The 20,946-nt window shown below is 36.2% G+C and overlaps 1 protein-coding gene across 3 annotated transcripts in view; it reads left to right on the forward strand.

Annotated features, from left to right (window-relative positions):
• The window catches only part of ELL2 (elongation factor for RNA polymerase II 2), a 72,910-nt gene that overhangs the window by 23,448 nt on the left and 28,516 nt on the right, over nucleotides 1-20,946 (forward strand). For 2 of the 3 annotated variants that reach the window (XM_072790579.1, XM_072790570.1), the window contains one exon: nucleotides 18,966-19,087. In XM_072790579.1, coding sequence (XP_072646680.1) covers nucleotides 18,966-19,087 — 122 coding nt within the window. Of the gene's footprint in view, nucleotides 1-18,380; nucleotides 18,402-18,965; nucleotides 19,088-20,946 lie in introns of those variants that run through there. The other variant, XM_072790580.1, reaches the window with a different exon arrangement.

The following is a 20,946-nucleotide window of genomic DNA, read 5'->3' on the forward strand; positions in this document are numbered from 1 at the left end:
CTTTGGAATTGGAATGCATCTCATTATGGATGGCATCTTAGTATTGTCATAGTTGGTTAGCATTTTATATTACGCAGTGGTACATAAAATCAGTCTTACATTGCTGGCATCGTAGATTCAATGAATTACAGCACTGCAATGGAAATATTTAGAGAGTCTGTGTGTCCTGTGATAAGATTTTATCTAATAAAATTTTTTCAAGTTTTCTTTCCTGACCCCACCCTTGACTAGCTTGCTAAGTTAGCTCCATATGTTAGATTATCTGGGAGAATTTACAGAGAAGGTATACTTTAATAACTATTCTTGAATTGTGATCTAACTGAAAAGAACAAAAGTATGAAATTATAATGTTCTCAGATTTGTTTTTAAGCTAAAAACCTCCCCTATTAAAGTAACTTGTTTTGAAAACAAGTTTGTTTTTTTGGGGAGGGGGTGGTGTTTGTTTTTTGAAAACAAGTTTAGAAGAGTTTTACTGAGCTAAAGACTTCATAAATCCAGAGACATGCCTTGAGGCTAATGAATTTGCCCTTATCAGGCTAAGAATTTTCAAATTTCTCTAACTCCTCTTATAATTTATACTATATTTAGCATACATGTATAGTAATCTATTCAATTATTTTTCAATGATTACAGATAAAATGAAATATTTACTACATGCTAAGAACTCTGTACTAAGCACTTTACATATATCATTCTCATTTAATCCTCACAGGAATGCTGTGAAGCAGATACTCCCATTTTGCTGATGTGTATACACACCATGGCTCTGAAGTTAGTTTTTGAAGCTCACACAATTAGTGGGTAAAGGAGCCTACAATCCACTGTAGCCTCTGATTCCAGAGCTTGTTGTCATCACTACAGTGATCCCCACCTGCCTATAACAAATGTTCAATAAGCATTTTACTTATTCTCACATTCATGTAGACATCTATTGAATACCTCTCCAACTAGCAAGAGGAAGAGCAACAGTTAGGAAGGTCTCAGAGAAGTAGTTTGAACTGGGCTTTGAAGGATTACCAAGAGTTGGCTAGGTGAAAATTCTTTTCAATCCCATACTGCAGCATGAGCAAAGTGGCAAAAATGGTTTGTCAAACGTTCCCACCTTCTTAAGGAGTTTGAATTTCACTTTGGAGATCAATACTTATTTGTAAAATTTTCCTGGGAGTCTCTGATGAAGTCTGAAGAGCACAACTTTAAAATATGATAGCTAGGTTTGCTTTAATTAGGAATATTATAAGAATATGCAAATGTATAGGTGTATGTACATTCTGTTCTCTGAAGGAGGTTTGCAAAGCACATTGAGAAACAATTCATGATAAGGAAAAACATTTCACATTGTGACCCTTTACACAATACCTATACACATTCACCCAGCTTAAAACAGGAGTTTCATAGCACAGTATTGTTTCTTTATCAGTGTAGTCTGATATATTCTATTTCATTTTAAAGAATCCTGGTCATTATCCGCTAAATTAATGTTGTGACCTTCCAGTGGGTCACAGTCTGTGGTTTAAAAAAGCACTGCAGGAAATTATCTATTTAAAAAATTTTAACCAGGGAGTCGTGGTCAAGTTTGCATTTTAATATGCTTATCCAGTAGCTCCCCTAACTTAGTTACTCCTTTTATATGGAAAAGAGGGAAAGAAAGGAGTCAAGGTGGCTCCATATTTAGGATGAATATTTGGTTGGGCAGTTTATTAAATCTGAAATAGATGAAAAACATTGAGGCAGGAGGCAAGGGGTGTGTTTAATTTGGGACATGCTGTACATGAGATGTTTAGGTGATACGCTGTACCTTGTTCTGTCAAGATGGAGCTGTCTGGAAGGCAGTGGCATCTGGGAGTTTGGAACAAAAGGATTTTTGAGAAACAACTCCAAAGGACATTTTATAGGATTTAATTATACATGGAAGTTCAGTAGTAAGAAGACAAAAAGGTTTATTTACAGATGGAATTGTGGTATTAAGCTATATTTAAGGTGTTTTTTTCAACTGTTAAAAATACTGATTGACTTATGAGTGTTGGTACTTTTAATTATTAACCGGGAATTTAAAGCTCCTTTTGCCAAATTTTGTTCACACCAATTTAGAGTGGTAGCAAATAGAGGATAAACTCTGCATATTGATTCAGTGGAAAAGTATACAACAGTGAAAACTCAAGTGGGCAGAAGATAGCATATGGCATTGCACCATTTTAATTAATTTTTATTAACCAACAAAATATGTTGTATGTATGCACACGTGATAAAATTATTGAAAACAAAAGAAACAATTGTGAAAAAAGTCAGAGTAGTTGTTACGTTTGGTAGAGAAAGGCAGGCAGGCATAAGGGATGGAATGGAGCACATGGTTAGATTATTGCTAATGTTCTATTTCTGAGTTGGGCAGTGAGTTCATAGGTATTCATTATATTGTCAAGTTTCATAACTCCAGCTGCATTTTGTAGAAGTGTATCACATAAAGTTTGTTCTCATTAACTTTAAATATAATCTGTCATCTTATCTCCATGGATTAAAAGAGAAAAGCCAGACATATTTCAGTAGCTGTCAAAAAAGGCATTTGATAAAAATTCAATATTAAATCTGTTTAAAAACTTAAGGGCATAAGTAAATAGGGAACAGAAAGAATTCTTCCATAGCATGATAAAAAAAAAAAAAATCTTTATGAAACTAATAGCCAGTTACATACTTAGTGATAAGACAATACAAATACCTTTATTAATGTTAGCAATAAACACACATGCCCACTATCATCTCTCTAGTTTAACATTGTTCTGAGAATGCTCAGTAATGGAAAAGAAAATGAAATAAAAGCTATGGGTAATAGATAAGTTTGCCCATATCTGCAGATAATCCAAGTAAACCAAGTGCAAAATTTAAGGATTTCTTAAGGTAGTCACTTCAGAAATAACTTTCAAAATCTAGCTTAATATTCAGCGGTTGGAGCAGAAAGACATTTCTTTCAAAATCAAAGAAAGAACAGGATTATTTTTTTAAAGACTTACTAGAGAGTGGGAGCGGTCCAGGGGGAGGGGAAAGGAAGAGAGAATCTCTCTTTTTTAAAATTGACTGGTCCCCCTAAACACTAGCAGTTAGAATTTCAGTGTAAAAATGATCTCATTTATGATAGCAACCAAAAATTACCAAAATGAAATACCAAAAATTAAGTGTAGGTCATGCTCTTCTAGACCTGTCTAAAGAGCTTTATATTACTTTCCTGATGGGTATAAGAGAAAATATAAGTGGTAAATGGCAAGACTGTCCATTTAGGTAAGAAGCTTTTTAAATTGTCGTTTCATCTCCTTAATTAATCAATAGGAAATAAGACATCATATATACCATTATACTAATTTTAAAAAAATACAGAAAACACAAATGTAAACCTACAAAGTAAATATGAAATGCTCTACACCAAAATGTCGTTGCTAGTAATCTATATGAGATTTTTTTTTACATATGTATTTGTCTGTTTCCTAATTGCTCTATATACATAAATGTTTTGAGATGCTAAGTTTAAATATGTCAGGAATCTAGGAGAAAAACTAAATACTAAAGGTTTAAAAAATTATGTTGACAATGAACATAGAGAAGGCACGTCTTAAGAAGTTATCTAGAGCTGGACACCAGCTAAATATCTTGCTAGTCAACTACTTGATAGAGCTGCTTTGTCATCTATCAATGGAAAAAGAAAGTTTCCTCCCTGTCTGTGATCTTTCTCCCCATTAGAAGGAAGGTAACAAGCAGAGTCACTGCTGTTAACAAGGGTATGAGAGGAAAGGCCACTTTTTTGAGTTAACAGTTGACATTTTGGAGCAGTGGTACCGTGATGTGCCCTAGGAATGGGTCTCGTCTCGAAAGGACAAATGGGAATGAAAAGAAGTAGTCAGCTGAATTTAAAAAGATAAAATTCTTAGGGACTTAAGAGGTAATATAACTCAAAATGCAGAAGACGACTAAAGAAGGATAATTAAGTTGGGCCCGCAGTATTAGAGGGTTGGTACTTAAATTAGCCTTAGCAAAAGGGCAGTCTTTTACAATACTTAAACAGCTTAGTGTTTAATAATCATTTAGTAAGTTATATTGGGGATATCTTATTTTAGACTGAGAATATAGGGCACAGTTATATTTATGAATGTAGTAACACTCTACTAATCGATACTAAGAAATTCTTTGACTCATGTGAATGCTCTTTAGTTTTCTCTTAATCTAATTGTGTTAGTAATTCATTGAAATCAGTATTCACAGATTAGGAAAGAACACTTGATGGTGTTCCATTCCCACTGAAGGGTAAGATGATGCTGACTTATATATCCACAGCTACTTAGAGGTTTTGTATTTGGCTATAAAGAAAAACTTTGTTCTAGGAATGCTTGGTATTTTGTTTTTGTTTTTTTAAGTAGGATAGTGTTTCTGTTCCTTCAGAGAAAACTTGAAGCATAAGATAATCATGATTCCACGATTAACTTTGGATAGTCTTATGTTTCACAATTTCTGATCCTGTAAAAAACAAAGAACCTCTAATTTTTAAAAAATAAGTTGATTCTTTAAAAAAAAAATAAATAAATAAGTTGATTGAGTCATGAAAGGCAAATGTGAAAGTGATTACTTAAAATCTAATTACTTTTTAAAGCAGTCTTTATTGCTTTTTGATTGAAAAACTAATGAATATACATTTTAGCATTGTATGTAAAGTACATACAAAGATGAATACATGTCTTAATAATAATGAAAACCAGCTAGTGTAGGATTTCTTCTAGTCTTTTTTTCATATTCACACATAGGTTGTAGTCACTGTGTATTTACTGTTTTTTTATATCCTGCTTTTTCCATTTAACATATGAGCATTTTCCTATGTCATTAAATAGTAAAAGCTATTTCTAAATAACTACCTAACATTTCATTTTATATATAAACATTTATTTTAGCTATATTCCTATTACTTATATAGTTTTTATGTAACAGTAATGGTAAATTCTGTGTGTAAATTTTTACTTTCGTTTCTAATGATTTCTTCAGGCTAGATACCTAGATGTGGAATTACTAGGTCAGAAGCATGAATGTTTAGATTTTTTGATGACTGTGGGCTAATGCACTCATGTACCCCCCACTCCCAGAAAGCCGCTGCTCTTTCCACAGCTGTTTGAAAGTGCCTGTCACTAGGTGTTTTCCCTGGCCAATACACATTTTCTTAATTTCAAAAATAATCATTTGATAATGTTTAAAAACTGTTGTACATTGTGACTTGCTTGATAATATCTGGCACAGGTAAAACGCAATATTGTTGAAGTACTATCCAATGTTTACTGTCTCCACTGATACTGCTAGGAGTGGTTTTGAGTTTTTCATTTAATTTCATTTATTTTTCCCAATATAGTGTGGAGAGCTTTTTATTTTAGTAATTCAGGGACTTTCTTTGAAATAACTGTTCTACCTTTTAAAATAATTACTCTATTTTTTTTATATTTTTTACTATTTCTTTACAATTGCTGATAGTTGTAATAATTTAGTGCTTTTGAGTTTCCACTTTCCTCTTTAGATGCCTTTCTTCCTTAAAAGAATATTGCAAACTTTCATGAAATCTACTTGTATGAATTATCTTTTTTATGGGGCAGTGCAGTGAATTATTGGCAAGGGGATAAAATGTTTTGCTACTTCATATAATTTTAGTGTTCTAAAGGAACCTGTGGTGTGTGGTTCTGCCTCTTAGAATCACATAACTCTCTAGAAGATAATTAAACAACAGTTTTGGTTATAAACTATCCAAATATAATAATTGTCCATATGTAAATCTTTGCCCTTTTTTGCCAACATACATTCTCTTATTTTAAGGCAGAGGTTTGATGGCTTTTCCAATAGCTTAAGTATAGTGTCCTTAACAATGAATCTTTTTAGCCCTGTATTTTTTAGAATTATAAATCAATTTTCTGAGACTTTATAGGTCCTCTTACTTACATTAGACCTGTTGAGTTTCTTAGAACTGCAGTTTCTAATTTATTAGCTCTTGATGCACTGTTATATCAATAGCTTTAAACATGTTAAATAATTTTACTTCCTTTATTATAGTCCTTAAGAAAACTAGCACATGAATTTGACTTATGAAAACTGAATAGAAATAAATTTTATGAAGTGGACCCCATCTCAGGAATGTATTTTCAGGGTAGATATTTGGAAAGAGGTCTATAAAAATTAAAATACTATATAGGCTTTATTCATTTTTAGGGCTACCTATAGCTTTGACACTAAAAATCACAAACTTTAAAATATGTTTTCATTTATGAAGATTGTAAACTTTCAAGCCGCAAAGTTGTGGTGTTCGAGAACTCTTAATTCTGTTTTCTTTGTTTCTTTGTTGTGCTGTAGCTACTATCTAGGGCTCTCAAGGTGGCATATTTTTTTATGGATAAGGCATTTGGGAACAGTGTTTGCTCCCCTTCTTGAGTAGCGGCAGGCATCTGTAATTTTTCAGCTTGCATGGACACTTGTTGTGGACCATTTGTTCTTGTACCTAATTTCTCTGTACTTTGAGTTTGAAACATTTAGAAATACTGCTAGTCTTTTTAGTTGTTTCCCCAGATAGTTTGACTTCTTTTTAAGCTAACACTGAAATTTGACCTTGAAAGTTTCTAGTTCCTTACTTTTTATAAATACTGAGGATTCAGATTAAGTATTGTCAGCTTTTTTTTTTTTTCAGTATTGTCAGCTTTTGATGTTCCATGAGACACTTATTATCCGTCCTGTGCCAGTTGAAAATTACTTCAAAAACCAAATACATCATTATGTATGTGTTTGGAGGAAGCTAAAATCAGTGGAGCTCTCCAATGGTGTCTTTTATATCACTAGGGCAAACATTTGGGGGCACACACTACAGGCTGGACATTGTGCCAGGCACCTTTAGAAGAGTGATTTCTTTAAATTTCACAACAGTCCTATTAGATAAATAATATCATTGCCCTCATTTTGCTGATGAGGAACCTAGGGGTTAATCTGGTTAAGTTATTTGCCCAAGGTAACACAGAGGTAGAATGCAGAGCCAAGTTGGAAACTGGGCACCATGCTCCAGAACTCGTTATGTAGCACACTAGAGCTGGTCTGTTTGCACTGCTCCCTTTTTCCTCTGTGTGTAAGAGTTTTCACTTTTCTCAAACAATTGAGGAAGACCTGGCGTAGAACTGGAAGTACAGAGGGATCCAATAATAAAACATTTTAAAAAGCAAAGAGAACAAAGCAGCAGAACACCATTTTTTATCTTTAGTATCCTTCTAATATTTGGCACTAATTTCCATTTAAAAATGGCATGTAAGAGTTTATATTCTGTACACTCTTCTGTAACTGTCATTTTTAAGAAGTGACTAAAATTTAATAAATAAAATTATAGCCCCCAACTGTACTACATCTTGTAGCTGTTTCTCTTTCCTTAGCATAGAGCCTTGGTTTTGTATCTTGGGTCCCCAGAGCCTAGAATTCTGTGATGTCACCACAGTGACTGTCTCAGCAGTCCCAGCCCCTCATCATCCCTTTCTTCAACCAGAACAATACTGACTCTATTTGTAATACGTGGTGGGTTTTCCCATAATATTTATTCTGAAAAAGATTTGGCTTTAAAAAAAAAGTATGATTATTGTTGGTGAAAAACAGAGAATTAAGAGTTGAACATACTTCCAAATCTATATGAAAATATTCCTCAAGCTTTAATATTATTTATGTTATTGAATTTATTTTATTTTTTTTTAATTTTATTTATTTATTCATGACAGACACAGAGAAAGAGAGGCAGAGACACAGGCAGAGGGAGAAGCAGGCTCCATGCAGGGAGCCTGATGTGGGACTCGATCCTGGGTCTCCAGGATCACGCCCTGGGCTGAAGGCAGGCGCTAAACCACTGAGCCACCGGGGCTGCCCCTATGTTATTGAATTTAATGAGCTTTCATGGTAACATTGATTGGTTTGGAAGAAAACCATGTGTTTTGTGAAATCTAGGACTTTGGCCACTTTTAGCAGTTTATGTTGATCTTGAGGATTCACATCTGCTAAGTAACAGTCTCCTCTAGATTTACACAGCTATTACTGATAGCCATCCATGATTCTGTTCTCACTCATATTTTGGCCACAGTTCTTCCTGGCATTTGCAAAAAGTGCTTTCCTCAAGGCTTCAGGAGAGCAAAAAGGAGAGAAGATTGGGAATGAATTTGGAAATTGACATATTTAAGATCTTTTTTTCTTGTAGAATTCAAGTTTGGGCTTTGTTTCTGAGAAAAAGAAAATTTTTTAAAAGAAAATTCTGCTTTCTACTTGATCAAGAGAATTACTAAACTTAGAATTATTTAGTGTGGTCTCTCGGTAAATTCTTTAAATGCAAAATGGTCTAGAGGCCACTAATATGTTCAAGTGGAATTTGGTGAGAACAAAGTATTCTGTGAGTATTTTAATAAAGATGAAGATACTTTTTAAAAAGAAAAATGTATAATGTAAATGTAAGTTCCACAAATCCGGGCAGCCACTTGGCCTGGGTTTCAGGGCTAAACATAGCACAAGAGAGGTCAGAAATTTTCTCATCCTGACGTTTGTACCACACAGCATGCAGCTGTGTGGGACTTTTTTTTTTTTTTCCTCCTTTCATTCTGATATTTATTTTTGCCTGCTCTGGGGAGCCCAGGTTTTCCATAGACTCTTAAGTGATCTATTTCACTATTTCAGATACAGCTCTAATTTTTTAGTATTCCTAGTGTAAAGCTTCATCTAAATGAATGTAATCTTGTTCCATGTTTCTTCAGAAGAATCCAACAAATATTTATTAGGTATAAATTGTGTTCCAGATACATATGAAAGTAAGACCATGGTCCTTTCCCCCAACTAACCTGGTAGGGAAGAAGACACATAAACAATGACTTTAGCATGCAGCATAGTAAAGGCAGCATTTAAAGGTAAGCCCAAAAGGTTATGGGGACCCAGAAAAGGAGCATTTTTTTTTTTTATGGTAATCATTTCTGATAAATTACTCAGGACAAAGTTCCTTTCTCAAGTGTAAACACGCTTTCTGATAGAAGTCTCTTGTTAGGCCAGGAATTTTGTTTTCTTTTTTTTTTTTTTTTTTTTTTTTTTTTTAAAGATTTCATTCATTCATTCATGACAGACACAGAGAGAGAGAGAGAGAGAGAGAGAGGCAGAGACACAGGCAGGGAGAGAAGCAGCCTCCATGCAGGGAGCCTAACGTGGGACTCAGTCCTGGATCTCCAGGATCACAGCCCAGGCCGAAGGCAGCACTAAGCTGCTGGGCCACCGGGCTCCCCAAAAAGGAGCTTTAAACTGGAGAAGGAAAGGCTCCCTAAGAGAATGGCTCCTGAGATGAGTATTTAAAATAAAGAGTAAGTTAGCACAAGCCAAGGCAAGAAGTGGGGACATAAAACATAAGGTGGAGAGTGAGGGCCAGGTCTGTTGGGAAGGAACCTCATATGTCCTATTAAGAGCTTAGACTAAGAGGTAGAAAAGTGGTAGTAGAGAGTCATGAAGAAATAAATGAAACTTGGAAATGACATGGTCAGATTGGCATTTTATGAAACTAGTTTTGGCAGCCAAATGGTTAAAGAAGGAGCTCCAGAACAGACAAAAGTAGAGGCTTAAAGACAAGTTGTCCAAGCAAAAGATGATATTGAGTCAAAGCAGAGGAGGGAGAGGAAAACATACATTTGAGAGACCATTTAGGAAATGAAAGCAGTAGGACTTGTGATTATCTGGATTTGGGGGGCATGAGGTGGTATGAGAAAAAAAAGAGTCAGAGGGTGACTCACTCCCCAGGATGCCAGCAACCTCAGTAACCAGTTAAATGGTGGTTTATTAACTGGGAGATAAACATAGTTGGGGGGTGGGCAGATTTAGGGATAAGATGAGAATTCTTTTCTATATTAGCATTGATTCTATGGAATATATTTAAATTTTAGAAGGGACTACTTAATAAAAGGAAAATGAAAAGCAGCTTTATGGTCAGAGTTATGGAACTCAATGGGAGATTTTAGGTTTTGCTGCCAAAGAAAGACTTATGGATTAGCCCAGCCATGAAGTTTGAAAAACTTCTGAGATTCTCTATGTGGTTGTCTAACTTTTCTTCTAAAAGCTTCTTTGGCATTTTCTCAATTTTGTAGTAATCTTTTTTTAAGATTGTATTTATTAGAGCGAGCACAAGCAGGGTGAGGGGCAGAGGAAGAAGCAGGCTTCCCATTGAGCAGAGAGCTCGGTGTGGGGCTCCATCCCAGGACCCTGACATCATGACCTGAGCCACCCAGGTGCCCCTGTAGTCATTTATAAATCCATGTTTTGTATTCTGTTATGCTTCATAGTCTGTATACAGTATCTCTCTAGTACCTGCTGTTTGCATCTTTCCCCTGCCAATAACTGTCATCCCTCCCTTTATTCTTGGAAATACCCAGCTACCAACCAACTATACCCAGCCACCTGGTCTCTTCTAAATTTTTAACCATGAAGCTACAAAATGAGTCATTACAAAACTCACTGTGAAGCCTCTTTTTTAGCTGGTGAAACCAGCAGTGGTCAGCTGTATTTTAGTGCACTTAGCTAGTATGTATTGTGTTATATGAAGGTACTCACATCATATCCCAAATACCATATACTGTGTGTATAAATATATGAGTATATGTGTACATACATATATATAGGCATATGTGGACACACATATACACAGACACATGCACACATACTCATTTTTTTAAATTTTATTTATGTATTCATGAGAGACAGAGAGGCAGAGACATAGGCAGAGGGAGAAGCAGACTCCCTGCAGGGAACCCAATGTGGGACTCAATCCGGGGACTCCAGGATCACACCCTGAGCCAAAGGTAGACACCAACCGCTGAGCCACCCAGGTGTCCCACACACTCATATTCTAAAACAATCCCATTCTACCAGGGAAAAACACCTTGGTATCATCCTTGATTTCTCTCTTTCATTCTTCACACTTAGTATATCTAGGAATCCTGCTGCACCTACCTGCAAAATATATCCTAAATCCCTCCACATCTTCCTATTTCTTGATCTTGTTCCTGGATTTCTAGACATAGGTGCTATAAAGGCAGAGATCTTTGTAGCTTTTGTTCATTATTGTGTCACAGAAACATAAACACAGTAGCCACTCAATATGTTGTTGCTTACTTATAACCAATCAAAATTAGTTTTGAAATGTTACTCTCAATGGTGTTTTCCCCAAGATGGCCATAAATTTAAAAGAACACTTTAGAGATGAGAATGCAATTCTCAAGAAAGATTTTTCTAATAAGACTATATATCCCACAGAAGTAACAGAGCCAAGGGAGCTAAATATTGGCCTACCCTACCACTTCATCGACTACTTTTTAAGGAATTCTAATACTGGATCTAAAGCAGCTAAGTGAAGAAAAATAAAGAAAGCTATTCTGCTTTACTTTTTTCTGTAATAACATTTTGATAGAGGAAGGATGCAGGAAATAAATAGATTTATTTTGTCCTGAATTATTCATATTAATTGCTACATGGCCTGAATTTTTTTGGATAACTGCCAGTATTTCTCTTTGTGCTAGATAAAGTTAGCATTTTGCAGTACTCTCTTCAGTACAGTATCTATCATGTGGAAATTTCAGATGTTATCTTGTATGCGTGAGATCCTTTCCAACCCTTGCTATTCCTTGTCAGTAGGAATATTTAGCTGTTACTGATTTCCCTAATACTTAACTTTTTCTATTGCTAGTAAAAGATACCCTTCCCTCGTACACCCCCATATCATCCACCCCGGTATTGGTTTTCACATCTGGGCAGCTCTGACAGGCTTTTTTTCCTTCCCTAACCCCCATAATGGTAGGCCAACAGTCATAACTGCCGCTCTGATTTGAAAAATAGGACTTGTGGCTTTCAGGTTAAGGTTTCTATTTTCTGTTCTGATTCTAGATTATTCATTTTGCCCCTCAACTCTGGAACAGTACATGCAAATACATTTCTCTAGCTAAACTGAGTTTTCTAGATTTTTAGGAAATCACAGAATCATGAGTCTGGAAAGGGTTTGAAAACAGAGAGAGGGCAGCCTGGGTGGCTCAGCCATTTAGTGCTGCCTTCAGCCCAGGGCCTGATCCTGTCGGGCTCCATGCATGGAGCCTGCTTCTCTCTCTGTCTCTCTCTCTCTCTCTCTCTCGTGAATAGAATAAAATAAAATAAAATCTTTAAAAAAAATGAAAACAACAGAGAATTTTAATGTTTAAATGTTTGTAGCAATTTTTTTATCCAAGCTAAGACATATAGTTTATATATAGGAAAATAACACATGTATTAGTAATAATAATATTAAGAGATCAGCTATTCCACTAAGATACTAGAGGAAATGGAGTAGGTAGGTTCCGAGGTTTTAGAAAATGGGAAACTATTATTCAGTATGAAAGGACCTACAGCAAAGAAAGTCATTTACTTAACCTAGCATTTCCCAAATTTATTTCAGGATAGAACCTTTTCCATGTAAGGAAACTTTTCAGCACACTTTGGAAATATTGGTGAAAAGAAAGCAGATACTTTGGTTCTAGTCCTGGCTTAGCATTAATTAACATTAATTAATGTTAAAAATTAACATTTTTATTCATTCAACAAACATGTATGGAGTGACTGTTTTGTGGCACACTCTTATTTGGGATACTGGTGATACATTCAGGTAACAAACCAGACAGACCTCTGTCCTTCCAAGGATTGTATTCTGGTCAGGAGAGAAAGACATAAACATCATCTTTAAGTAGTATAGTTACTAAGTGTTTTAGACAAACATGGAGCAGGGTCAGGGGGTCAGGAGTACAGGGGTTGCAATTTTAAATAGTCATAATCTTGAGCAATCATTGAGTGTCTCTGTTTTTCTAATCTATAAAATGAAGAAATTCAAAGGCCCTGCCAGAACTATGGGTTTGCTTTAATCACCAAGGGTTGTCATATCCAACTGTGTTACTGCTGGGTCATGAGCATCTTCCTGAGCATTTATAATCACCAAGGGTGGATATTAAAATTCAAAGAAAAGTCTGTAAGTTCAAATCATTTGTTAATGCCCACAAAAAAACAATGCATTCATTTTAAATAAATGCAAAAAAAAAAATCATGATGGTCCTCTTTTTAATCTAGCATGTAACTCAATCCAGTATTGAGTAGATAGTACATAAGGGTAAGAAACCTCTGCTGTAAAGATACCAGTGGCCTCTAAGCAGATGTTAGCATGTCTATGAAAATATGCATCAGTGTACACATTGTGCTACTGCCCTTCATCTTTATGTAAATAAGAGGTCTGTGACTCGCTGTTAAAATGACCTAGACAGTATTCCATTTCTATATGCCTGAGCTTGTATCTCAGAATAATTAGAAGTTTTGACTTAAACATCTTGGTATACAGTGTTTATGTAATTATAAATGTCTGAAAGTTTTCCTGAAACTTTCTTTGTAGCTTTTTATCAGAGACAGACTGGAGTTTGGAAGGAGGGCTACGGAGTATGGTCCCAAGCCTTTGATTTTCAGCCCCCTCATTTTTGGAATAAAAATTATTTATTTTTCCAATTGCCCAGAACATGGTGGTATATTTTTATATTGTCTTGAATAAGAAACTGTTTGGAATCATGGTCTTTGATATTTTTAAGTAATATTTCATTAGGCATTTAGCTCAAAATTTCAATTAGACCATGTGTCCCAAAAATATAATGGTATTCCACTGACCTGCAGGAAAAGCTTAAAATACTATAAATAAACTTGAGAAATTCCTATCAAACAAAGGGTTGCTCTTCCAAGATTGTTTCTAAATCAGACCCCAGTTATTTCTTTTCCTGTAACAGTAGCCCAGTCCCCCAAAGCTGACCCTAGGGCTTCCAGTAATAGTCATTTCATATTGATCCCCCTCTCTTTCATATTCCATAATTTTAAAAGCCAGTTGATAAGAAAATACTTTGTAACCATCCTGGAAGAAAGAACTGACTACTGACTACTGCTTTACTACCTAGACAAGCTGTGGAGTAGGCTCCTATACAGAGAGAGGAGTGATGAGTATCCCCAAGTTCCCCCGAATATCTAGTCTCTGAAATGGCCTAGATTTGACAAGGTATCGAATCCTACTTTAGCTGTGGCCTTCAGCAGTCCCACAGGCTCTGGTCCACTCAGAGATCCCCATAATTTAGTTCTGAAGTTCCCACTCATCCACCCTCATCTGCTCTGTCATACACAACCTGCTTTTTTTATTAAGTCTCTTGCATTAGTGCCCATGGGGACCAAACTGTTATGCAGACTTACCAGCTATGAACATAAGAGCACCTTCCTATATCTTTTTCATTTTTAAGTATATAGTTATTGGTAGAAATAAAATTTGTATCTAATTTACACCACCTTCCGGAAATTAGGCTTTTGAGATTTTAAAGATGTGAAAGTTGCTTGGCAACATCTTGCTCTCAGATCTTTTACAGGAAAAGCCTGAGATTAAGTCAGGCTATACCATCTGCATTGCTGCTGCTCTGAAAACCACTGAGGAAAGGTGACATAGAAATTCAGAACTCTGTTTCATCGTCATTCCTTAACCTCCATCCCCACCCCGGTTCCATAGCTGGAAAAAATACTATGGTATACATCAAAATTCACCTCTGGGTCCCAAAATGAATGTGATTTGCTTTGAGGCCTGTCTCTGCCCCAATCTGCATAATACTCACCTAGACACACACCATAGAATAGTGGAACAGTGGTTAGAAGAAATTGTTGAGAATCCTGCTGTCATTCTCTGTCATGCTCCCTTTCTTCCAAAGACCTGAGGACAAAGCTTGCTTGTCACTGGTAGTTAGCAGCCTGAGACCCTTATCTACCTGTGAGGTATGTATATATAAGAATTAAGGGGGAATGGTGAGGACTACAAACACTCCAGATTAGTGTTACTTTGTTTTGTTTTTCTTTTAGGTTGAAACCTATACCAAATAAATTAAGTAAGTAGGGTAATGGACAAAAAAAAAGAAAGAAAGAAAGAAAGAAGGAAAACTATACCAGTCTTTTCTCATTGTTATTGCTGGTGAGGGTTTTGGAACTCATTAGGAAAACTGAATTCTCAGAGACCATAACTACAAAGGTTCATTTTCTTTTTTTTTTTTTTTTTTTTTTAATTTTTTTAATTTATTTATGATAGTCACAGAGAGAGAGAGAGAGAGGCAGAGACACAGGCAGAGGGAGAAGCAGGCTCCATGCACCGGGAGCCCGACGTGGGATTCGATCCCGGGTCTCCAGGATCGCGCCCTGGGCCAAAGGCAGGCGCCAAACCGCTGCGCCACCCAGGGATCCCAGGTTCATTTTCTTTATACTGAACCAGTCCTTTCTCATTTTGAGAGTTCTTAGTAAATTATTATCTCTTTCTAAGCACTGTTTTTTAATTGATATATGAAATAGGCATTCCAAAAGAAGTACTTTTGCTTATTTGCTGACTTTATGATCTTTAGAAGTTGAAGAAATTAATTTTCCGTAGGTACTTAAATCTTCATTCCCTCTCTGACTAAATATAATTTAAATATGGCTCAGGTGCACTTATATGTCTTTTATTATTGTCTGATCACAAGTTTTAAAAAAGGTATAGTGTTGCAAATAAGTTGGTTCCTTCCATTTGATATGAATTGGGAACTTTTTATCCTAAGATATTAATTTTCCTTCTACTTCATTAATATTCAATAGTCACTAAAGTCAGAATTCTCTGACTTCTTTCCTAAGGGATCTACCTTTGTTTTTAATCTATGGTTTCTAAATGTTGGCCCTACTGACATTTTAGACTAGATAATTCTTTGTTGTGGAGGCTATCCTGTGCACTATAAGGTGCCAGTAGTACCCACCCAGACCATATGTCCCCAGCGGGGCAAAACTGCAAAACTGAGAGCAGCTGTTCTGATCCATGTGTAACACATACTTCCAAAAGCTTCAGTGGGGATCCAAACGCTTTTAACTTTTTAAATCTGATTCTTCTGTATTCAGTTTCTGATATTTTTTAAATGACTGCAGTGTTTTGGGTTTTTTCGATTCAAGACACTTTTAAAGAAAGTATGAAAACCCTCCATGCCCACCATCAGGGCAGACCCTATTATTTTAAGGAGCACCCACAATAATTAATTCACACAAGATATTTTTGTTATTGAACTTTCCATATTTACACAAGATACTCTGGTTGTGTGTTTAAAAAATTTTTTAATGTATAGGAAGATAATTTTTACCTTAAAATGTATAAGCATTACTTCAGAAGAATCACAGTTTAGAGGATGAGAAGAAAGGAAAAGTCTACATTTAATTATTATAAAGGTTTGATAACAGCTTTCTTGAAATGTTCTGTTTCATATACGTCTAAGCTTAAGGACTCCTGTAATTAAGGTAAAAGTTTTTAGTGAAAGGATACTGAACATTTATAGAATTTTACTAAAAAGTCTAGTCACTCTTGAAAAGTAAAGATAGAAAAAAACTGTATAATTCCACTTTTTAAAAATGTAATTTAGAAACTCCTCAAAGGGCCGGTCTTCTATACTTTGCTGGGTGAAGTGCTTCTGCATCTCCAGGCCTGGGCTGCACAGGAGTTAAGACCTTAGACCTCCAGTGAAACCAGAGCCTAGCCTGGAGAGGAGCCTGCAACTACTGTGGAAATCTCCCCACCCAGGTTAGGCACATCTATGTGAGGCTTAAGGGGGGAGGAAAGTGGAAGTTAAGTGTGTGAGAGCTGGAGAAAGGATTCCATTCAAGTGTTCACACCTTCTTTACCTGTCCACCTTCTCTCCTGGGCCTTTAAGGAGGCTTGACCTACAATACACATTCCTTCTCTATCAGCAGAACCTTGCTGTTCTTCAAAATATAGTAGCAGACAGATGTCAGGGAGTGCTGTTACACACTAGCATGAAGGTGGACTTTCTGTTCCCTTATGTCTCACACAGCTCCCATTCTCCCATACCTCTATAGGATTAAGAAGTAATACATCCCATTCTGCTTCACCAGTGTATGTGTGCCAACTAGGCATTCAGTTTGTACACCCTCAAACTCATAAGACAGCCTGATGAGAAAAGTAAATTAAGACCTGCTCACAAAGTTCCACCATTTTAGAGCTAGGGGAAAATTTGAGAAATAAATAAAAGTAACTTTAGGGACCAAAAAAAGGTATAATTTATAGAGTAGATGATAAATGTAGAAGCTTATTACTCTAGCAGTTGGGGGATCCCTGGGTGGTGCAGCGGTTTGGTGCCTGCCTTTGGCTTAGGGCGTGATCCTGGAGACCCAGGATCGAGTCCCACGTCAGGCTCCCGGTGCATGGAGCCTGCTTCTCCCTCTGCCTGTGTCTCTGCGTGTGTGTGTGTGTGTGTGTGTGTGTGTGTGTGTATGTGTATGACTATCATGAATAAATGAGTAAAATCTTTTAAAAAAAAAACTACTCTAGCAGTTGGAACTAATTTAAAATAAGGAGTCAAAGATAATTTAAATTCATGGATGACAGAGGTTGTATGGAGTATATTATGTAATATTCATTACCTACGGTAAAATCTTTATGTTAGTATTCTAAATCTCCTCTGAAGAGATGTTTTTTATTTATTTCTACCCCTTGTTCATTCATTCCTTCAAACATTTATTGCATGTCTGCTATGCACTAGACACTGCAAATTATCTCCCTTCTTAGTTTACATTTTGGTTTTGGTTTTGGTTTTGGTTGGGGTGGAGAAGGCAGGTGGGCAGTGGTGGTTGGAATTGGTAACTTCAAACAAACTCTTTTCCTTAGGTCAAAGGTTAGGTGTCTTTTAGAATGAGCAAGTAAGAGTTGCTTGTAGGGTGTCCTGCGTGGCCCAGTTATACATGCTAATGCTTAGTAGTGCATTCATGAATGTCTGTCTGTCGCAGCCAGTTAGTTCTGAGTCTTAATCTTACCATAATGGAAAGGGCAGCTTTTGGGGGGGGGGGGGATGAGAACTGGAGAATATCCCCCTCCTCGTCTCCTAAATTACTAAGACTCTGTGTCTGTGTATTGGGGGGCTGGAAAACAGGAAATCATATTTTATATTCTTGCCAATGAATCCTTTTTATAAAATTATCACCTTACACCAAGGTAGCCCCTATAAATCCAAAAGAAAGGTTTTAGGAGCTGGAAAGGGTGGAGCCATTTAAAGACAGAAGTTTTCAGTTCATTTATTCACAGATGTTTACTGAGGTCCTACTATGTACTAGGAAAATATGCCTAATACAGGGGCTCAGTGATCTAGAGCAACCCCGTCCTTTCACTTTGGGGGCTACCCATCTAATAGAGAAACAACCTTGAGTAAGAGCATAAAAAACATTTGCCTTTTCCACAGTGTTGCATGGGGCTCAGCTTTGGAATACCCCACAGAATCATCTTTCCAGGCTGCTGACCCTATTCTGTAAACATGAGGGTAAGAGAATCTTAAGGCAGAGAAAAATACCCCTCTGTGTTTTGGTGTGAATGTTAACTATGGCATTCACCTTATGCTGCTAGTAATTCTTGAAAAATACTACTCAAAGAAGCAAGAATTAAAATGAAATGTGCATATAATAAGAGGGTAAAGATTGGGACATAGACTCTGTTCAGAGATCATTTAAATATCTAGAAGCTATTCATCAGGAGGAGCATGCTAGCCAGAGACAGAACCTTGCAGCTCAAAAGAGAAAGAGCTTTTTTAGCAAATTGATGAATAACTCTTCCCTGTGAACTGTAATCATTTGCTAGTTTGAAATGCGGGTTTCTCTTATTGATCTGAAGTGATTACTGACACTTAAGGGTAGAAAATGGAAATAAGAGTGATGTGGTGATTTTTAGGTGTACTTGCTTGATTCCTTCAATGATTTGGTAATTTAAATGTTCAAGAGGGCCTGCATATTAAAAATGAAGGTCACTTGAAAAACAGTTAAGTCAGTTATCAGATCATTGTTTGTCAGATTTATATTTTGAGATGTTTCTCTTTTTCCCCTCACTTTAGCTTGTCAAAATTCCTAAGAATGATCCCCCCAATGAAGTGCATACTTTTAACTTCTATTTGTCAAATGTGGGTAAAGACAACCCTCAGGGCAGCTTTGACTGCATCCAGCAAACATTCTCCAGGTAAGTGCCTTTCAAGATATGCTGAAGGGAGAGTAATTTTTTGAGAGTTTTTTTTTAATTAAACTATAAAATATATAATAGTCATTCCATAAATGTTTATTGAATTGAATTATAGAGTTCTTTTATTTAGAAATAATTGAGCACCTACTATGTGCTGGTAGTTATATTTGTCACTGTGGGATACAATCATAAAAATTGTAAGGTTCTTGCCTTCAGAAATTTTTAAGGTATAGATTTTCTTTTATCTATACAACAGTTTTTTCAAATAAAAAACAAGCTTAAGAATTTTTTAAGTTTTTATTCACTGTATTTATGTAAGAGTACCTTAGTATATATACTCAGGGTTCATACTCAAGAGTAAAGGAGTAAAAAAAATATGTACCTTGTATATGCCTTTCATCCCTGTGCAAGCCTTGTTTTAAGATAGATTTTCAGAAATGGCTCATGCTGCAACATAATGGAAACTAGAAATTAACCTCAGTATAGCAGTCACTTCTAATTTAAAAAGAAAAAGAAGGAGGGAGGAAGACAAGAATATACACCCACATCCCAGGGTACCATGGAACCCTTATCTACTTAGGTCCTCCGTAAACAATAAGCTACTTGTTTGACTCATCTTTGCTGTGGTTGTTTCTGATTAAAGAATGGGTGCCTTGAGTAGGGGGAATTTGTTCTGCCAGTGGTTAAAGACAAGGCCTTAGAACCCCCAACATCCCGAGAACATTGAAATTGGCCCAAAGTGCCCCAGGCTATCCATCCCTATCTCTCATCTGTGCAGTACTTGAAACTGTGCACGCTTGCTGTGTGTGTGGGAGAAAGGAAAGGAAATCTATGTTGCAAGGGAGCTTGGGAGGCAGAGGTACAAAATAAGATACTTCACTAAAAGAGTTCTAAATTTCTGCTCCCATTTAGGGTAACTAAATAAGTTTCTGTTCTATCTTATATGCCATTTTCCCTGAGTAAATGTTAATTTTGCTTTTTAAAAGTTGCCCACCACCAAATAAAGTTTTTGGTATAAATTGTGTATGTTATAGATTATATAGGCTTCTCTATACTATCTACTGTGATAGCTATTGGCCATATGTGGCTATTTACATTTCAATCAATAAAAATGAAATAAAATTTAAGATTTAGTTATTCACTCAAATTTACCACGTATTATGGACTCAATAGCCACGTGGCTAATGGCTATCATAATGGACAGCACAGATACAGAACATTTTCACAATTACAGAAATTACTGTGGGACAGCATCGCAAAAGATTACAGAATCATCAAGTATAAGGGTCCTTGGTGATTGTGTAGTTCAACCCCTTCATTTCACAGATGATTTATTCATAGTTACACAGCTGGTTAGTTGGTGACAAGGCTGAATAAGAACTGAGTCCAGTTCTGACCGGTGTTCTTTACACACCACAGGACACACCGATTTCAAATTGTTGTGGTGCTATTACTTATAATGCTTGTCTTTAGAGAATTACTTTATTATAGTGAGAACACTTTGACCTCAAATTCAATTATGTCCCATTAGAAATTTTATTGAGGAACAATCCCCTCTTTAAAACAAGTGATAGGGCAGCCTGGGTGGCTCAGCAGTTTAGCGCCGCCTTCAGCCCAGGATGTGATCCTGGAGTCCCAGGATCGAGTCCCACGTCAGGCTCCTTGCAGGAAGCCTGCTTCTCCCTCTGCCTGTGTCCCTGCCTCTCTCTCTCTCTCTCTCTCTGTGTCTTCCATGATAAATAAATAAAATCTTAAAAAAACAAAACAAGTAATAGCATCATAGGTAATATGGTTTCTTCCTTAGATCATAAACACCCTGTGTGTTTATTTCTACCTTGCTTGTTTGGAGAAAGATTTAA

The sequence above is a fragment of the Canis lupus genome, chromosome 2 (assembly GCF_048164855.1).
Source record: "Canis lupus baileyi chromosome 2, mCanLup2.hap1, whole genome shotgun sequence".
NCBI classification, from domain to species: Eukaryota; Metazoa; Chordata; class Mammalia; order Carnivora; family Canidae; genus Canis; species Canis lupus.